Source organism: Eumetopias jubatus, unplaced genomic scaffold (assembly GCF_037043125.1).
Source record: "Eumetopias jubatus isolate StellerSeaLion01/CBP00866 unplaced genomic scaffold, mEumJub1_p1.0 scaffold_17, whole genome shotgun sequence".
NCBI classification, from domain to species: Eukaryota; Metazoa; Chordata; class Mammalia; order Carnivora; family Otariidae; genus Eumetopias; species Eumetopias jubatus.
The window spans coordinates 54,654,010-54,673,447 of NW_028274823.1; the positions used below are offsets into that span (position 1 = coordinate 54,654,010).

General features: G+C 44.0%; 1 protein-coding gene across 1 annotated transcript; it reads left to right on the top strand.

Annotated features, from left to right (window-relative positions):
* Positions 1 to 3,516: 3,516 nt before the first annotated feature.
* Positions 3,517 to 9,102, top strand: MYOZ1 (myozenin 1). The gene is made up of 5 exons (XM_028109643.1): positions 3,517 to 3,589; positions 4,930 to 5,108; positions 6,691 to 6,931; positions 7,311 to 7,476; positions 8,871 to 9,102. Exons 1-5 carry the CDS (start codon positions 3,517 to 3,519, stop codon positions 9,100 to 9,102), a joined length of 891 nt encoding a protein of 296 aa, XP_027965444.1.
* Positions 9,103 to 19,438: the final 10,336 nt, after the last annotated feature.

Here is a 19,438-nt window from a genome sequence, read left to right on the forward strand (position 1 = left end):
CTGTTGCCATCATCTCTCGTAGTTTTATACCCAAATCCTGATTCTCCTCCCTCTTCTCTAACCCATTTCCCTGATCTCTTTCTCCATTCCTGCCCTATTCTTCACCCTTTGCCTTTCACCCCCTGGTCTTTTGCTCTTCTTTACCAGTTCTGTCCCACTCTGATTTAGCCACCTCCACCATCCCCTTTGGTTCTCTCTCCCTACATTCTCCATCCAGATTCTCCCCTTTTCTGTCTCCTGCTTCATGCTTCCCAGACAAGACCTCAATTTCGGAACCAAGAGGAGTGGAAAGGCCCTCTGAGCTTTTGCCAATATCATTTCCTAGCTCTCTGGAGGAAACGATGTTTCCATGGGAAAGCAATGCCTAAAGGTGAAGGTGGGGTGGGAGAGGGGAGGAGAAAGAGGGTGGATCAGTGTGGGTTGAGTCTAATATAGAAGAGAAGGCACCGGAGGCAGGCTAGAATTAAGGACTTCTGAGAAGGAAAGTTACTCCAGCAGGGGGCATATTTGTGCAAATAACCAGGCCCAGGACCCTGATGCTCCCAGGTAGTAGTATGGCCTCAGAATTCCAAAGGAAGGGGCCTCTGGGTGGCTCAGTCATTAAGTGTCTGCCTTCAGCTCAGGTAATGATCCCGGGGTCCTGGGATCAAGCCCTGCATCGAGCCCTGCATCGGGCTCTCTGCTGGTCACTCCCTGCTCGTCACTCCCTGCTCTTCGCTGCCTGCATCGGGCTCCCTGCTCGTCACTGCCTGCATCGGGCTCCCTGCTCGTCGCTGCCTGCATCGGGCTCCCTGCTCGTTGCGAAACCTGCTTTTCCCTCTCTCACTGCCCCCTGCTTGTGTTCCCTCTCTGGCTGTCTCTCTGTGTCAAATAAATAAATAAATAAAATCTTAAAAAAAAAAAAAGAATTCCAAAGGAAGGACCCATTGAGCATAGGTTGAATATTGTCTTCATCCACTCAATCATAGGAGACCAAAATTCCGGTTTGTTTTTGTTTTGTTTTTGAGAGTAGGATGGTGGTGATGACAAAATCACCATTTGCCATTTTTATTTTTTCTTCTAATTGCTTCTTTGGGTTGGGAGGGAATGGAGAAGGAAGACAAAAGATGAGGGATCTGGAGGCTAAACTGGTTTGGGCAGAAGCCAGCTAGAGGGGGGTTGGATGATCTTTCAGTCCCTGGCCTGAGCCTGAAAAGTTCAGGATGGGAAAAGGACATGGTCAGGAAGAGTGGAGAGCTCAGAGTGACAGGGGCATTCCGGAAGCTGCAAAGTCACTTCCTAAAGCAGCCACAACAAGGATGGTGGTGACAGCAACAGAGGTGCAGCTGCAGCTGATTCCAGAATCTGAGCAGGTGGAAGAGGATCCAGGATGTCCATGCAGCTACTGAGGAAAGGTCTGGGTAAATGACAGGCTTCCTTCAAGGAGGCTCTCAAACTTGTGCCCTTGCCCAGGGGATCCTCTGGAAGAGTATGAATGGGACAATCTAGATCCTATGGGGTGTGTGCTCCCTTTGAAGAAAATCCCAAGTGGGAACCCCAGAATGTATGGACCTGGCATACATGTACTTCTCAGACATCAACATCTATCCTGCAAAGCAGGCCAAACTGAGTACCCCAACAGCAAATGGGGATGAAAAGGCAAAAATTGGTCAAGTCTTCTCCACATCATCCCTGACAACATAGGAAGCACTGAATTTGGTTAATTTGGTTCCTTATCCTGCAAAGATCTGGCTTTTCAGGAAAGACCAATCCATCAAGGAACTGTCCATGAGCAGCTCCATTGTGTACAGACTTCCTTTCCCCAAACATAGCACCTTCAGCCCTCCCACTCCCAAAATGCACCCACATGTCTCTCCAGCTCCAGCCTGGAATGGTTTTGAGTGGCTCTCCAGACATGTTCTCCAAGTTCTTGCTCTCCCACTCTGAATTCCTACCCACCATTTTCTGCTTGCTTCCTCTTTCCCTTTCAGTTTTCAATTTCTCCCTGAATGCTTCTTTGGTTCTCAGACTCTAGATACCAAGAAAGGGGACTCCCTGGGCAGACTGATCCTTGGCTCAGACAGCTTAGTGGGAGAATCCCAAAGGTCATTCCTCCCCTTCCTGAGACTCTGGGCAAGGAGGGCGGGATCTTGGTTCCAGGGTCTCAGTACCCCCAGTGCCATTTGAGCTGCTTGTACTCATCATCTCTATTAATAACTACCCTCCCTCCCCCACTGCCAGTGCTGCCCCCACGCCTGCCCAGCTCGGGTTCTCCGGTCACAGCAGCTCAGTCCTCCAAAGCTGCTGGACCCCAGGGAGAGCTGACCACCGCCTGAGCAGCCGGTAAGTTTCCAGCTTTATGGCCAGAGGGGCTGGAGCCCATTCTGTTGACTGCTCTGTCTGTGTCTGCAATTGTGACCCTTGATCCTCCCTTATCTATGCTCTGTTCCCAGCTGTCTAGTTCAGGGGAGCCACAGAGTTGGAAGGAGAGGGGCCCAGGAGGGTGGGAGGAATGGAGATGTTGGAGGAGGCACTGGAATAGTAAGAAGGGGGTCTGAGAGGCTGGATGGGAAAAAAAAAAAAAGAACCTAGCTGGTTAGGGCTGAGAGAGGTATAGTGAATGCCCATTTAGCAGTTCCTGGAGTCGGGCCTCAGCATACCTCATTAAGTTCGTAGAATTGCAGATGTGTTGTAAAACAGGACTCAGCAGAAGACAGTGTTTTGCTGAGTGCCACCTTCTGTGAAGGAGAGGCTGGAGTCTGTATCTTTTCCCAGCTTGTCCCCCTCCACTGCCAGATGCTATTATTATGTTCCTGCCCCCCGTCAATTCCCCACTGCTATGATATTGCTGAATTGACATGCGTCAGAGTTCAAATGCCCCCGGCTCTTCTCTCCACTCTAGCTCTGGGGTCTGGGGCAGGAATGCATGAAAAGGAGCAAGGAACACTGCTGTGACCTCCAGGCCACACTCCAGCTGGCCCAATAGGGGAGCAACAACCTCTCCTTCCTATGGAGAATGTTTTTGGCTGAATCTCCTCAATCCTGGCAGAACATTTTTCTGCCCCACTGGGGCTTGAGGAAGACTGAGGAGAGACCAGAGTTTGGAATGACAACCCCAATCTGAGATCCCCATGAAAATAAAAATCTAAAGTCATGCCAAGCCAATGAAACCTGGGTGCAGTGCCCTGTGTGTTATTTGTTTGTTTTACCCACTGCCCCCAATGCATACTATGTTCCTAATCCCTGTACGAGCTCCATTTAAACAGCAGAAAAGAGGTTGGTAGACGGTAGGAGCAGAGGGTGCATCTATACTTTCTGTCCTGCCTCCAAGAAAAGAGAAGCCCTAAAGCAATTGGTTTTCACTTTTTTGGAGATATATATATATATATATTTAAAAATCTCATGAAAGCCCTTAACCTGAAACCCTTAACCCCAGGTTAAGAAGTAATGCCTTACTGTAGATACTCCCCCTTCCCAGTTCCTGTCCATCCTCCAACTCCCCCATCTCACCCTATCTAGGTTGAATCTGCCTCCACGATGCCGCTCTCAGGAACCCCAGCCCCCAACAAGAAGAGGAAATCCAGCAAGCTGATCATGGAACTCACTGGAGGTATGGCATGTTTGCACCTACCTAGTGTGGGACTTCTTGTTAAGAGCATCTCAGGCCCAAGAGTCCCAGAAAAATCATAAAGTTATATATGTCTTCAGGTGAAGAGGTGTGAAGAGACAAGAGAAATTCGGGGGGGTGGGGGCAGGAAGAAAAATGGAGAAAGGATTCAACACCGACCGCTCACCCTTCCACCCTTTTTCACCTTGTAACCTGAGACAATAATATCCTTGCCATATCACCCAATGAAGGTCCAGGACAACAGGACTCACAGGTCAGTGAGGTACATTTGAGGAAGAGAGTATATATGATGGAGACTGGTACACGGCAAAGTCTCAATAAATGGTTAACTTCCTTGCTTTTCCCCCCAGAGCTAGAGAGCCTGTGTAAGCACTTAAAATGGAAAAATACTCAGGCATTTTTTCCTGGGGGGCAGTAGGAGTATAAGCATGTGAAGAGCTCTCCCAATACCTACAGGCTGTCTGTAGCCAGAGTTCACTGAGAGTAAGAGAAGGAAAAGGAGTTAAGACAAATCTGTATTTACTTTTTATTTTTTTATGTTTTTTAAAGATTTTATTTATTTATTTATTGAGAGAGAGAGAGAGAATGGTAGAGAGAGAGCATGAGAGGGAGGAAGGTTAGAGGGAGAAGCAGACTCCCCGCTGAGCAGGGAGCCCAATGCGGGACTCGATTCAGGGACTCCAGGATGATGATCTGAGCCGAAGGCAGTCGCTTAACCAACTGAGCCACCCAGGTGCCCTATATTTATTTACTTTAAAAAAAATGTTTTATTTATTTATTTGAGAGAGACAGAGATAGTGAGAGAGCACAAGCGGGAAGGAGGGAAAGAAGTAGACTCCCTGCTGAGCAGGGAGCCCAATGCAGGGCTCAACCTGAGCTGAAGGCAGACACCCAACTGACTGAGCCACCCAGGCGCCTCGACAAATCTGTATTTAGATATGGTCAACTCCACACAGTGTTGGCCTTTGGACTTGCCCCCATGCGATAATTTCCCCAATGGTCTCCATCTATGATGTTCCTTTAGTCCTTTTGCCCTGTACCCCATGCCTCTGACCCTTCTGCCTCATTCACCCTCTCCACTCTAGTATCCCTACTGTTTCCACTCTGCACCCCAGTTCCCATGCATCGTCTCCAGCTCCAAACCCAGGAAATAAAAATCTCTCACAAAGGTACAATTTGACCAGATGTCACGGACAGTATCTCCTTCCCACTGTGATCTCTGCAGGAGTCACACACTTAATTGTGGATGGCGTCTGTATTCTGAGCCTAGAAAACCCTACTTTACTCTTCTCCTTGTCTCTTTCTCCCCACTTCCCTGGAAGGTGGACGGGAGAGCTCAGGCCTGAATCTGGGCAAGAAGATCAGTGTCCCAAGGGATGTGATGTTGGAAGAGCTGTCGCTGCTCACTAATAGGGGCTCCAAGATGTTCAAACTGCGGCAGATGCGGGTAGAGAAATTTATTTATGAAAACCACCCTGATGTCTTCTCTGACAGCTCAATGGTAAGTTTGGAACTTTACAATTCTCATAGCCTAGTGCCTCTTCTGACAGCTTCTTGGTAGGCCCTCAATCTCCAAATACCACTAACCTCCCTTACTTGCAAATTTATAAGCTTATTAAGTCCCCAGATATATTAAACCTCCAACAGCTCCAGGGTGAGTTACAGCCCACCTCTGAAATTCAGTATTAGAGCCAGTGAAGGGGAAGGGGTGAAGAGTACACATCCTCAGGGAGAAAATTCCTTCCCTGTATGGCTAAGTGTTAAAGATAGGTTTGCCAGAGAAGATGCAGGACACCAAGTCCTGTATTTTGAAGTTGAGACATGCATGAATAATTTTTAGTAGAGCATGTCCCATGAAATATTTGAGCCATAAAAATTCAATTCAACTCAATTCAATTTTAAAAATACAGGATGCCAGTTTAATTTTAATTTTGGATATATGATGAATAGTCTCTTACATATAAATATGTCCCATGCAATATTTGGAGTGTAATTTTAGTAAAAAAGTATTTGTTGTATATCTGAGATTCAAACTTAACTGGTGTCCTATAATTGTATTTGATAAATCTGGCAACCCTAGAAAGAGTTAAGTGCTTTTTATAACCATCTCCTTCTTGAGCCATTTTTTATCTAAAGGGTCTGTCTAAGGACTCCATGAAACTATCCTCTAAGATCCCATGTCCCCTAGTGAGGATCTTTTTTCCAAGAGAAGTAGGGATTGGAAGGGTGCCAGGCACAAGATGTTATAGCTGAGAAGGAGGGGATCTTCTCCATTACCTTTCTTCCCCCTCTACCTTTACTGGGCAGCCAAGGGAAAGTGGAAATAGATGCCTACATGGGGCCACAGGCAGGAGTGTCTGTCATTGGTCCTTATGTAGGAGCAGAGCAAAAATGCTGAGCTGGTCATATCTAACTTTAGGAGGCCAAAAGCCCTTGTCCCTGGCTGGGTCTGGTTACACTGGTTGGAGCAGAGGGGTGTGCATGGTGGGGTGGCGAGGAGAGCTTCCCGAAGGAGTTGGTGGGGTTATTTTTAGGCTTTGGGGCTGAATCCAGGGTTGCCCTTTTGGTCACCCTTCCCCCTACCTGCTACAGTTTCACGGTAAGGAGGTCCTGGTTCAACAGGCACCAAGAGGAGAAAGGGAGAGGAAGAGAAAGAGAAAGAAGAGACCTCTGTCTGTTAGACAAGATTAAAGAAGGGGAGAGAGCAGAGATCTCTCTAGCTCTTCAAATTAAACCTGGGTTCTCTGTCCCAACCCCATCCTTTTAAATTTTAGCTGAGCAGAAATCTTGGTCCTCTTTGCCTTGATAAGGATGGGAAAGGAAAGTGTAGAGAATGAGTTGCCCCCATCTTAAGGTGTAATTGGACAAACTGAGCCAGAGGGGGGTCCTATCCCTTAAGGAGAGTTTAATTCCTCTCAGCCAGGCTATCCACTGTCCACCTATTGGCAGGGGGGATCTCAGAGGATTCAGTGTCTTCTGGTTAGCCGTGCTCTCTGATAATTTCCTCCTTGCTATGCATACCCGTGTCTTTATTCCCCATACCCATTGCCTAAGCTTGCCCTCACTTTGTCCTTTCTTTTCAGGATCGCTTCCAGAAGTTCCTTCCCACAGTTGGGGGACAGCTGGGCACAGCTGGTCAGGGATTCTCGTACAGCAAGGGCAGCAGTGGAAGCCAGGCAGGGGGCAATGGCTCTGCCAGACAGTATGGCTCTGACCAGCAGCACCATCAGGGCTCTGGATCTGGATCTGGGGGTACAGGTGGTCCCGGGGGCCAGACTGACAGAGAAGCTGCTGGGACAGCAGGGGTTGGTGAGACAGGAACAGGCAAGTATCCCTACCCAAGGGTAACGTGTCTGGTCCCTAGAGCAGAGATGTCCCCAGGAATGAGGCCTAGACCGGGTTTAGGGAGCAAGGGAGGCCTGCTGAGATACCTAGATGGACCCTCTGGAGATGGAATCTCAGGAGAATACCGAGATGTGTCTATTTCACCCAGAAACCTTGTCTTTCAGCCTTTCTGGCTTTTCAGTTTCAGTCACAGATCTGAACTTAGGCTATCATTATTCCACGAAACTGGCACAGTTACCAGGATGTTATATCTTTGATCTCTGGCCCCAACAAGTTCCCTAGTGCAGGGGTATAAGACTAACTTCCACTGGCTACTCACCGTTATTATTGACTTAATTTTCTCTCCCGTGGCTGCCAGGAGACCAGACAGGTGGAGAAGGAAAACATATCACTGTGTTCAAGACCTATATTTCCCCATGGGAGCGAGCCATGGGGGTTGACCCTCAACAAAAAGTGGAGCTTGGCATCGACCTGCTGGCCTATGGGGCCAAACCTGAACTCCCCCACTATAAATCCTTCAACAGGTAGGGGTTGTGAAGAAGGAACCAGCTGCATTCCAGCGTGTGGCACAGTGTCCTTAGTTGGGATGGAGACTTTGGTTCACATGTTCCAGAAAGAAGCTGAGAAGGGAGGAAAGGAACATGGGGGCCCTCATCGAAGGCCTTTGCTTTTTTCACTCTAACCCAGAAAAACAGTGCAGTATGATGAAGGAAACGTTTGCTGGGGGGCAACATTTTAGTTCACTCCACCACTTATTAAGGTTGTTGGTCATGGGAAAATCACCCTACTTCTGAGCGTTGGTTGCCTTGATGTAAAATGGAAATAATATAGGGGCGCCTGGGTGGCTCAGTCAGCTAAGCGTCTGCCTTGGGCTCAGGTCATGATCCCAGGGTCCTGGGATCGAGCCCCACCTCGGGCTCCCTACTAGTGGGGAGTCTGCTTCTCCCTCTCCCTCTGAACCTCCCTCCCTGCTCGTGCTCTCACTCTCTCACTCTCTCTCTCAAACAAATAAGAAATTTTTAAAAAAGGGAACAATATATTCATGTTTAGAGGACTCTTAAAGTTCCCTTCATTCAAGGTTAGGCTTCCATTACTGTTCTTCTAGTATGAGTCTATTTTTTTATACTCTAGTAAGGCTTAAGCATCTATTCTTTTGGAATTTGGCTTCTCTAGACTGTGGGTAGGAGATCTGTGTGAAAACAGAATAGGGAAGCACTAGAGAAGTGTTTTGCATTTGATCCTGAGAAACTTGAATTTTCCAGGCTATGTTAATTCCTCTCAGCAGGCCAGGGCTATCCACTGGAGATGGGGTAGGGGTTGTGTGTGTGGGAGGGAGGGGAAGGTGTCTCTACATTGTAATTTAATCTCAGACCCTTGGGTCTATAGTGTCTGAGTCACAACTCTCCATGAAACTCTCTATCCAGTACCAACTAGACTCCTTTTCTCATTATTAGCTCTGGGGAAATAAGCAAACCAGGAATGGGGAATTGCGGGAGAAGAAGAATAAGAAGTGCAGAAGCAATCCTTTTTTTAAAATAAAGATTGTACTCATCTATTTGAGAGAAAGAGAGACCACATGAGTGGGGGGAGGAGCAGAGGGAGAGGGAGAGGAACAAGCAGACTCCCCGCTGAGCATGGAGCCTGACTCCGCAGGAACAATCTTAAACTAAAATTCACAGACTTCCCCATCCTCAAAACAGTAACACCTTACTGATAAAACTGTTCCTTTTGTTCTGGTTGTTTTTTGTGGGGAGTGGGAGAGGGAGAAGCAGGCTTCCCGCCAAGCAGGGAGCCTGATGCAGGGCTTGATCCCAGGATCCTGGGATCAAGACCTGAGCTGAAGGCAGACGCCTAATGACTGAGCCACCCAGGTGCCCCTTGTTCTGGTTTTTAATTAAATAATGTGTCTCCCTTTCAGGACGGCAATGCCTTATGGTGGATATGAGAAGGCCTCCAAACGCATGACCTTCCAGATGCCCAAGTTTGATGTGGGGCCCCTACTGAGTGAACCCCTGGTCCTCTACAACCAGAGCCTCTCCAACAGGCCTTCTTTCAATCGAACCCCTATTCCCTGGATGAGCTCTGGGGAGCCAGTAGACTACAACGTGGATATTGGCATCCCCTTGGATGGAGAAACAGAGGAGCTGTGAGGTGTTTCCTCCTCTACTTTGCATCAGTTTTCTCTTATCAGGTTCCAATTTGGAAAGGGAATGCTAAGCAGGATACCCCTACTGTAAATCTAGTATCCTTGTGGGAATGGAGGGAAAAAAGAGGGAGATACCTGTCTTTCTAGTCTTCACTCCAAGTCCCCACTCCAAGCATCCTTCTTCACCAACTCAGACCTCCCCTTCCACTTGCTCTGTATGGAACCCGCTCTTTTATGGAATTTGCTCTACCACCGGTAACAGTCAATAAACTTCAAGGAAATGAACTCATTCTTCCTCTGATATTTAAGGGCAGATGAAAACTAAGGCTAACAATGCACAGAGACTAATTAAAGTCAAGTACTAAACATTATTCAGACTTCAAGACCGGGCCTGAACTCTGGTTGCTTATACACCCACACCCATACCCGTGAGACCATATTCATACATGTATACAAAGACATAATTATTCAATAGTACATAAGACAATCATGCACAAACACATGTGCTGGCCCATATGTGGGCAAAGCTAAGAAGCTATTGTGCATTGTGGTTAGGAAGTAGGAAGTAGTTGGTGACCCTAGTGTTAGCTCTCTTTGTGTAGCTGATTAGAGATTGGGATGACCAGGATTACCCAGTTATCACAGAACTAGAGCATGCCATAAAGTTTCCAGATGACAACAGAATGGGCTGAGGAATATGTGGATCAAAGGTTACAGATTCCTGAAAGGATGGCATACAATAAAGGGCTATGTTAGAATCCAGAAGAAAGTGGGAGAAACCAGATGTAGTTATAGTATGCCTGGTTCTGTGTGAACACATCAAGAAAAGATCTAAGGGTCATGAGGGCACTTCAGTGGTATTCAGAAAGCACTGTAATTGGGAAAAAACCATGACAGCCCAATAGGGATGAGCAACAATACTCTTTTTATTTTTATTTCAAGTATGTGGTTTCTTTAGAGTCCCAGACCTACCTCTGTGTTCCACAAAATGAGAGTGATACAGACCTGGGAGAATAAAGAGATGGTTTAATAGGATCTGGGAAAATAACTTTGAGGAGAGCTGGCTGAATTCATCCAACTCCATGGGCCATTAATGATTTTAAGTTGCTAGACTCTGCATAGATGGATCCAGTTTTCATGGACCTTGGGTCACATGACATTTACCCTGATCATTTTCCTTTACAACCTAAACAAATTTCAGAAGATTCATACTTCCTCTAAACTTGTACACAAAACTCTAATTCTGTGTGTATTTTTTTCTTGTTTTTTTTTTAAGATTTTATATTTAAGTAATCTCTATACCCAAAGTGGGGCTCGCACTCACAACCCTGAGATCAAGAGCATACACTCCACTGACTGAGCCAGCCAGGTGTTCCCCCACCTTTTTTTAAGTTACTGTCCCTGCTGTTTATTATTTATAAAAATGTATGAAGTATTTGCACTGTTACAAGGCTTATACTATATATATTTTAATGTAGTACACACAAATTTTATTTTTTAAAAGATTTATTTATTTATTTGAGAGAGAGAGAGTGTGAGTGAGGGGAAGGGCAGAGGGAGAGGGAGAGAGAGACTCTTAAGCAGATTCTCCACTGAGCACGGAGCCCAATGTGGGGCTCCATCTCCTGACCCTGACATCATGACCTGAGCCGAAACCAAGAGTCAGATGCTTAACTGACTGAGCCACCCAGGCACCCTGCACATGCAAATTTTAAATTAAAAATTAATTTATTATTATTTTTTAAATTCAATTTAGTTAACATACAGTGTATTATTAGTTTCAGGGGTAGAATTTAGTGATTCATCTGTTGCATATAACACCCAGTGCTCATTACATCAAGTGCCCTCCTTAATGCCCATCACCCAGTTGCCCTATCCCCCCACTCACCTCTGTTCCACAACCCTGTTTGTTCCCTATAGTAAGAGTCTCTTACGGTTTGCCTCCCTCTTTTGTTTTTATGTTATTTTGTCTTTCTTTCCCTTCCCCTATGCTCATGTTTTGTTTCTTAAATTCCACATGAGTCAAATCATATGATATTTGTCTTTCTCTGACTGATTTATTTTACTTAGCCTAATACCCTCTAGTTCTATCCATGTTGTTGCAAATGGCAAGATTTCATTCTTTTTGATGGCTGAATAATATTCTTCCCCCTTTTTCTAAAGATTTTTCTGTGTGTATTTTTCTAAGGAGAGTGTTGCCATAGGTTGGATTTCCCCCAAATAGACCCTGAGACAGATTTGGATGTAAGTAATCCCAGAAGGTTGGATGGTGATCCCAGAAATCCAAACAGTTTAAGGGAGTGAGAAGAAAGCCAGTAAAGGTGCTTTGGGCAACTGGAGTTGAATCCCATTTGGTACTATCTGAGAAAAATGCTATTTAACGTGTGGTCCATGGACTGACAGCATTATTATTTCCTGAGAGACTGGTTAAAATGCAAACTCAAGAATCTGTCTTTGATCTCTCCAGTCAATTCATATGTGTCAGTAAATTTTGAGAAACACTCCTTTAGAACAGACCTCAAAATTGCCCCACTGAGAGGGTGAGGAACTGTAGTATTTAGCCACCAAATTCTCTTTCACTGGTTGCAGATTGCTACTGGGAATGTTAACTCTGCTGGCTCTTCCAGGCAAAGAAATACTCAGGTGTCTGAGGTAGGAAGCTATGGACTTGTACTGTCTACCAAAGCTGTAGTAAGCTCTGCAGTGGGCTGAGGGAATATGGGTAGGGCACCAACAGGATCTGGATAGGGGTTCATAGTTTTCATCAGATTCTCATGTTTAAAAATCTGCGATCCCTTCCCCAAAGTTAAGGATTATATTCCTTTTTTATTTTTTTGCTCCCACCCCCAGGACTATATTCCTTTAACAAATGTTTATTAAGTGCCTACTGTATACCAGGTATTATGTCAGGCATCAGCTGTACAAAGACACATAACAAGTTTCATGTGACAGAGATTTCACAGTCAACCATAAAATAACTATAAATGCCTATCCTTAAAAGTTGGGGTAAAAAAAAATCCAAGGTCTGCTAGTCAACAGCTCTGGGAACCTAGAAACTTAATTTTTCCAAGCTCAGAATGTCTGAAATCTTAAATATAAGAAAAAATCATGACACAAGCTTATTAATTTACAGGGAACTCAGGTTGGTTGTGAAATTACCTTCTCAGTAGAGAAGTCTACTTTTTTTTTTTTAAAGATTATTTATTTATTTGACAGAGAGATAGAGTACAAGCAGGGGAGCAGCAGGCAGAGGGAGAGGGAGAAGCAGGCTCCCCGCTGAGCAGGGGGCCCGACATGGGAATCAATCCCAGGACCCTGGGATCATGACCTGAGCGGATGGCAGACGCTTAACTGACTGAGCCACCCAGGCACCTGGAGAAGTCTACTTGTAAGTCAAGTTATTATCAGAGGTTGCAATGGTTGTTTTCTTTTTCCTTCCTTTTAAAAATTTATTTAAATTCAATTTAATTTATACTATACTATTAGTTTCAGAGGTAGAATTTAATGATTCATCAGTTGCATACAACATGCAGTGCTCATTACTTCAAGTGTCCTCCTTAATGCCCATCACCCAATTACCTCATTCCCCTCCTCAGTGGTAGTTTAATGTATTAAAGTGCACACTTGCACAGGATCCAGCCAGCGGAATCCTCAAGCTTTGCTATGTCTTTGCCTGGACACTATTCTCTTAAAAAAAAATCTTCAAAAATGTTTCATGCATTTGAATACCACAGTTCACAGAGGCCACATGTTAGCAGCAGATCTAGCTGTCTATACTGCTCATAGACATTTTCTGTTTCTCATCACTGTGTTTTTATTTTATTTTAGTCATCATTGCGTTTTAAAACTCAGGAGCTCAGGGGAGCTACCCTTTAGATAGGTGCTTGTACTCTCCAATGAGTCCTAGTCCCCACTACTACCTATTGTTTTACAGTGGGTCGTCTTTTATTGTTACTTGCCTAGCTTCTGCAATCATTTGAGTCAGCCACTTCAAGAATTTCTTCTGCATAAAACACAATGCCCATAATACCATCCCCCTAAAGTTACCCAGGCAGGGTATTCTCTAGTCCACAGTCTAGAGCTTTCCTTTCCAGTACTAATCATTAGTCACATGTAGTTATTGAGCTCTTGAAATGTGCCTAGTTCAAATTGAGATGCTCTATAAATATAAACCCTAGATTTTGAAGAATTAATATGAAAAAAGTAAAATATCTCAATAATTTCAAAATATTAAAAAAATTTAAAATACTGTTTACATGTTGAAATATTTTTAATATGTTGGGTTAAATAAATTACTGAAATTAATTTCATATTTCTTACTTTTTGAAAATGTGGCCACTAGAAATTTTAAGTCACATAATGCAACTCACAATATATTTCTACCAGACAGTATTGGTTTAGACAATGAGAACTATTCAGGAGCTTTGAGGGAAGAATATGAATTTCCCACTTGTTCTTTCTCTTCTCTCTTGTTCCTCTCTGTTTTACTCTTCCTTGTTCACCAACGTTTTCTCTTGTTTTGTTTCTAAGACAAGTGCAGTAGTGAGAATGGGGAAAGAGTAGAATAAGGAGGGGCACCTGGGTGGCTCAGTCGTAGGCTGTCTGCCTTCGGCTGGGGTCGTGATCTCAGGGTCCAAGGATCGAGCCCTGCATTGGGCTCCCTGCTCCACGGGAAGCCTGCTTCTCCCTCTCCCACTCCCCCTGCTTGTGTTCCCTCTCTCGCTGTCTCTGTCAAATAAATAAAATCTTAAAAAAAAAAAGAGTAGAACAAGGAGTTCAATCTGTAACTGTGGACAACTGAGGTAATTCACTACCTTCGGACCAGCCTCACCAACGTTCTTTAAATCCATCTTCTGTTTCAAATGCTATTCAGTCTGCATTTACAGTTGTCTGAGAGCAGAGAGAAAGCCCTACAACTAAATATTCAGTCAGGAATTAAGGATGTGTCCACAGAGTGTCAAGCAACAAGTGCAAAATTCAAATAATACACCAATGCGGTCCCCTTTCCGCATCCAAGGCAAACACTTGTGCTTATGTTCGATTTAAAAAAAAAACAACAAAAAACCTCTTATTTCCTATTTTGGTCTGGCGAACTGATAGGGGTAGGGAACCCGTGAATAAACAAATTATTTCTGGGAAACCAAATACCATTTGCAAACCAGTGTGAGAACGGATGAAAACTTCTTGAAGGAAGGTTATGAGGAGATGGTAAGGTCAATTTCTGGCTTGCTCGCTCCATCTCTAACCACTCCGTATGCATAATGAAAATGCCAGGAAAACGTAACTTCAACTAAAGGCGACACTGCTCTATGAGGCACTTGGAGAAGGCCACATCCCTAAAGTTATTCCAGGGTAGGGTTCGCCATACTAACTCCCCCCAGCTCAGCCGGTCCTCCCTGCAATAGTTTTCCGACTCTCTGCTCCAGACCCTTCCTTGTCCTCACCCACCAGCAAACCTTTCCCGGCCACCCCTAAAACGCTTGGCGGCCGCCATTTTACACACTACTATCGCGAGATATATTTAGCCTTCTCTAGCCTGACTCGTTTACTTTCTTGCGAGAAGCTCTTCTCTGCTGTTCTCGCCGTTAGCTGAGGAAAGTGTCGCGAGAGCTGGTTGCCTTGGCTCCCTGTAGCTATAGCAGCCGCGGCGGTTAAGGATGCGGCGGCAGGAGCTGTGAGTGCGACACCCTCAGGGGGGCGGGGTCGGAGGTAACAGGGTGCAGGGGGTAGCCCCAGTTGGGGGGGGTAGGTAGGGAGGAATGGGCTCAAGTGTGACGTGTGAGGGAAACCTAGGTCCAGTGGATACAGGGACCTGACGCCGTTCTGCACTAGGGCACTCGGAGGGCTAGAGCTGCCGTGAGGTCCAGTGGGAGGGACCCGGGTATAGTAGGGTTCAAGGAGCAGGGGCCGGAGCGTGGAGGGTGTGTGTATTGGCAGGAAGAGGGTTACGCGGACTCAGAACTGGATAAAGGGACCGGACTACATCGAGGAATAAGTGGGAAGAAATGGGGTATCGCGAAGAGGAGGGTATGTTGAATGGGAGCACGGAGGTTGGGCCCGGTTTGCTTTGCACTGGGGGGATGGGGGGCCGGTATCGGACCCCTTGCAGCTCCTTGGGGTCCGCCGGACGCTGGTCTAGGACTGCGCGCCAGGACCTGGGTCATAAATGGCGTGGCGGGAATGGTGGCGTACGGGACCTCCACCACCACTCGCCCCTTCCAAAGAAATTCCCCACGGACGATGTGATGTGGAAGTAGGGTCCTGGTGAACTAGTATTAGTTGGTGAGATTCTTTCTGCGGAGAGATTGTGGGTGGGATAATGAATGATTGTTGCTGTAAAGTGTGGGGTGGGGGCGGGAGAGAAATTCTTGAGGAAAAAAACTAAGATGTGCTTCCTCTGGAGCGGATTGAGTTGGAAAAAGGGGTGTGTGTGCTGAAATCACGTTTCTTCCCAGATTCATTCAAGTATAGAATTCCTTTACGGTGTACTTATGAAATGATATATGCAGTGTAAAACTAGTTTAGCTGATACAGTAGAAGAATGTGCAGTATGACACTTGAGCTTTCCACGGATGTAATTTAAAAACTAGGAAAAGTGTTTGTATTGCAGCAGCAGCAAGCTGAACACTAGGGATAATTTTAGTTAAGTTGACTATAAAACCTAGTGTTCTCAAAGTGTGCATATTCAGGTTATTTGCCTTTTAAGAAATGGATGAAGTTTTTTTTTTTTTTTTTTGTTTTTTTAGGAGACAGAACAAGTTTTGAGTATCTGCTAATCTGAGAATAAAATGAAACTCCCAGGGGTTAAAATCAAGGAGAGGGCAAAATATATAGTTTCTGGTCTCAAGATTGTTTTGTGGAGACGGGTTGGACCACTTTGCTCCTGAACTCTTACTTCTAGTGGAAACAATGCCTTCAATTCAGGCATAAAAATAATTTACCCATTTCAGTCTACAGATACAAACTTTCTGATAATTTTTCTCACTATCTTTTGTAGGTATAAATTTGCAGGGGATAACCTCTCTTGATTATGTACCTGGATTTTTCCATGTTGAGGTTCACAAATTCATTAATTAGAATAATGGCTTTTAAATCCTTCTGGCACTAGCCTTAATGTGGTTAATCATTGAAACTATTTATGTGATATGTGTTAGACTAAAACTTTTAATTTGTAATATTAGGAGCTAAACTTTAAAGTAGAAGTGTTTTTCTGAGTCAAGATACAGCTTTATGTGGTTGGGTCCAAAAGATTTCTGCATGAATCCATTAAGGAGCTTTACTGAGTTCCTATTATATATAGAGTACTGTGTTAGGCATTGGGGGGAGGGAGATTAATTCATTCATTTACCCATTCAACAAACATTTATTGAGACCTATTTTGTGTGATTACTAAACCTTCAGGATACAAACACAAGTAAGCTTTGCTCTCTGCCTTGCAATGCTCAGAACGTAGGAAGGGGGGAGGTGTGACAGAGAAACAAATAATTACAATATAATAAGCACAATATATGAAACCAAGCTTATGATACAAGGTTCTGGCCCTCAAGAGTTTACCCAGTTGACAAGACTAAAAAAGAAATAATTAAAAAATATTACAAAACATTAAGCAAATTCTAAACTGTGCTGCATAAGTAGAACATATGTTTCTCAGAAGAGGTAAAAGTTATAATGAAAGCTTGAGAAAATTCATAGGTCTGTTCATAATTTAAGTCTTCTTTTGTACTCTTAAAATAAATACCACTGTATGTTCTTAAGTCAATAATAAGCATAATAACATTTGTTGAGTGATTATTAATGTGCCAGGCACGTTATCTCATTTTATCCTTATGACACTCTGCTCTTCAGCTGGTACTAGTACTTTCAATTAAAGATAAGAAAATGGAAGCTTAAAAAATTAAGGAAGTTATAGAGCTAGTAAATGGCAGATTAGGGATTGGAATTGGAAATATATGTGATTGGAAAAACGTAAGCAAGATTCCTTCTTTTGCAGAGATTGAAGGTGGAATTGGCCAGAAGACCAGAATTCAGTCTCTTTGTCTTTGTTCACAGATTTTTCTCCCTCACATATTTACACTCTATATGGGAACTAATTTGAATATTAACATGACGCTAAATATGAGATTTGTATTGTTGTACAGAGAATTGAGTAAATTGCCATATTCATGTTGTATATAATTGTACAGAAAGCTATGCTTGGGAAAATAGTTATAACAAGCAATTGTTAACATTTGCAGTCTTCTAGAAAGTGATCATTTTAATAATGGAAACAGTTATCTATATTCAAATGCAGTGTAGGACAAATGTTATTACAACAGACTTTAAGAGATTTAGTCAAACATTTTTTTATATTGCTGGTTTTTTTTGTATTGAAAAAAATATATACATATCACATGTATTTATATATTTGCATTCAGACTTTTTAAACTCTATTCTAAAGTCCAAAATCTGATTTTCTGGTTGAAATTCAAATTTTATATCTTAGTACATGGTTTCTTTAGAAATCTAAGTGAGAATGATAGATACCATCATTGTTGATACTTAGGTCTAGTCTTAATGCTTAAGGTGGATGAGTCTAATACATTTCCTTTTATATTAAGGAAACTAAAGCCTAGAGGAACTTTTCAGTGACTTGCCAAAGTCACACAGCTGCAATGTCCCAGGCGTCCTGATTTCCAATTAAGTGTTTCTTCTACTGTACCACATTGCCAAATTATATTTAATAATTACTATACATAGAGTTATAGATGCTCTTAGCTAATTTTAGGAAACCAGTGTGCTCAGGAGGCTATTGATAGATGAGAGTACAAACTGATTACTTGTTTCCCTTATACTGTACTTATACTTCCTACTTAGAATAAATGCATTCAGATCGTTTATTCAAAAGCTTCTTATATTTGGTTTGTTATATTGCTGTTTCATTTTTTTGCATGTAGCTGCCTTACTGGCCCACTTTAACAAATGTTGACATGCCTTAAAAAAAGTGGAGGGAGGGGCGCCTGGGTGGCTCAGTCGTTAGGCATCTGCCTTCAGCTCAGGTCATGATCCCGGGGTCCTGGGATTGAGCCCCGCATCAGGCTCCCTGCTCCTCAGGAAGCCTGCTTCTCCCTCTATCCCACCCCCTGCTTGTATTCCCTCTCGCTGTGTTTCTCTCAGTCAAATAAATAAATAAAATAAAATAAAAAGTGGAGGGATACAATTATGTTGTAATACATAATATTCTTTTTTCTTTAAGATTTATTTATTTAAAGATTTTATTTATTTATTTATAAATAAGAGAGAGAGAGAAACAGCATGAGAGGGGAGAGGGTCAGAGGGAGAAGCTGGGAGACCAATGTGGGACTTGATCCCAGGACTCTGGGATCATGACCTGAGCTGAAGGCAGTCACTTAACCAACTGAGCCACCCAGGCACCCCTACTTATTTATTTTAGAGAGAGAGTGCGTGCGAATGGGTGCATGAGTGAGTGGGGGAGGGGCAGAGGGAGAGAATCCTCAAGCTGACTCCCTGCTGAGCATGGAGCCCAACCTGGGGCTCAATCTGAGGACCCTGAGATCATGACCTGAGCCAAAACCAAGATGTTCAACTGACTGAGCCACCTGGGTGCCCCTGTAATACATAATATTCTTAAGACATACATACAGATTTGAACGTGAGTCAGGTGAGGTTTTTTCATCGAGTTGACTTTCTGCAGCAGTTCTTCATCTATAGGCTGGAATAGCATGTGGGTGTGAATGAGATTCTGTGTTTTCTAACATCTTAACTAAGTGGGCTGGGTGCCCATGTTTTTCATGTGACTTATTTTTGAGGCACTGAGACATTTTTCTTTTTAAAGATTTTATTTATCAGAGAGAGAGAGAGAGAGAGACAGCACAAGCAGGGGGAGTGGCAGGCAGAGGGAGAAGCAGGCTCTCCGCTGAGCAAGGAGCCCGATGCGGAACTCGATTCCAGGACCCTGGGACCATGACCTGCACCGAAGGCAGATGCTCAACCAACTGAGCCACCCAGGCATCCCAAGACACTTTTCTAAGAAAGGTTTAGAGTAAGAGAGTGAGATGAGAGGAAGAGCCTTGAGGGCAGAACATGGAACTTCTATCCCAGAAAGGTTGAAAACTGAGAGTAGTTGACGATGCTAACGTGGATAGTAGTCTTTAACTCTCAATCTCCACAGGAGAGCCTGAAGACCTTTTCTTCTACTTTGATACACATACCCCCTGGAAAGGTTCTATTCATTTACACTCCTCCAGGGATGGGAGTGGGAAAAAGTATTAATTTCCCAGCACTTATATCAGCAAAAATAAATAGACATTGAACAAAGTAAAAAGTTTACATGATAGATGAAA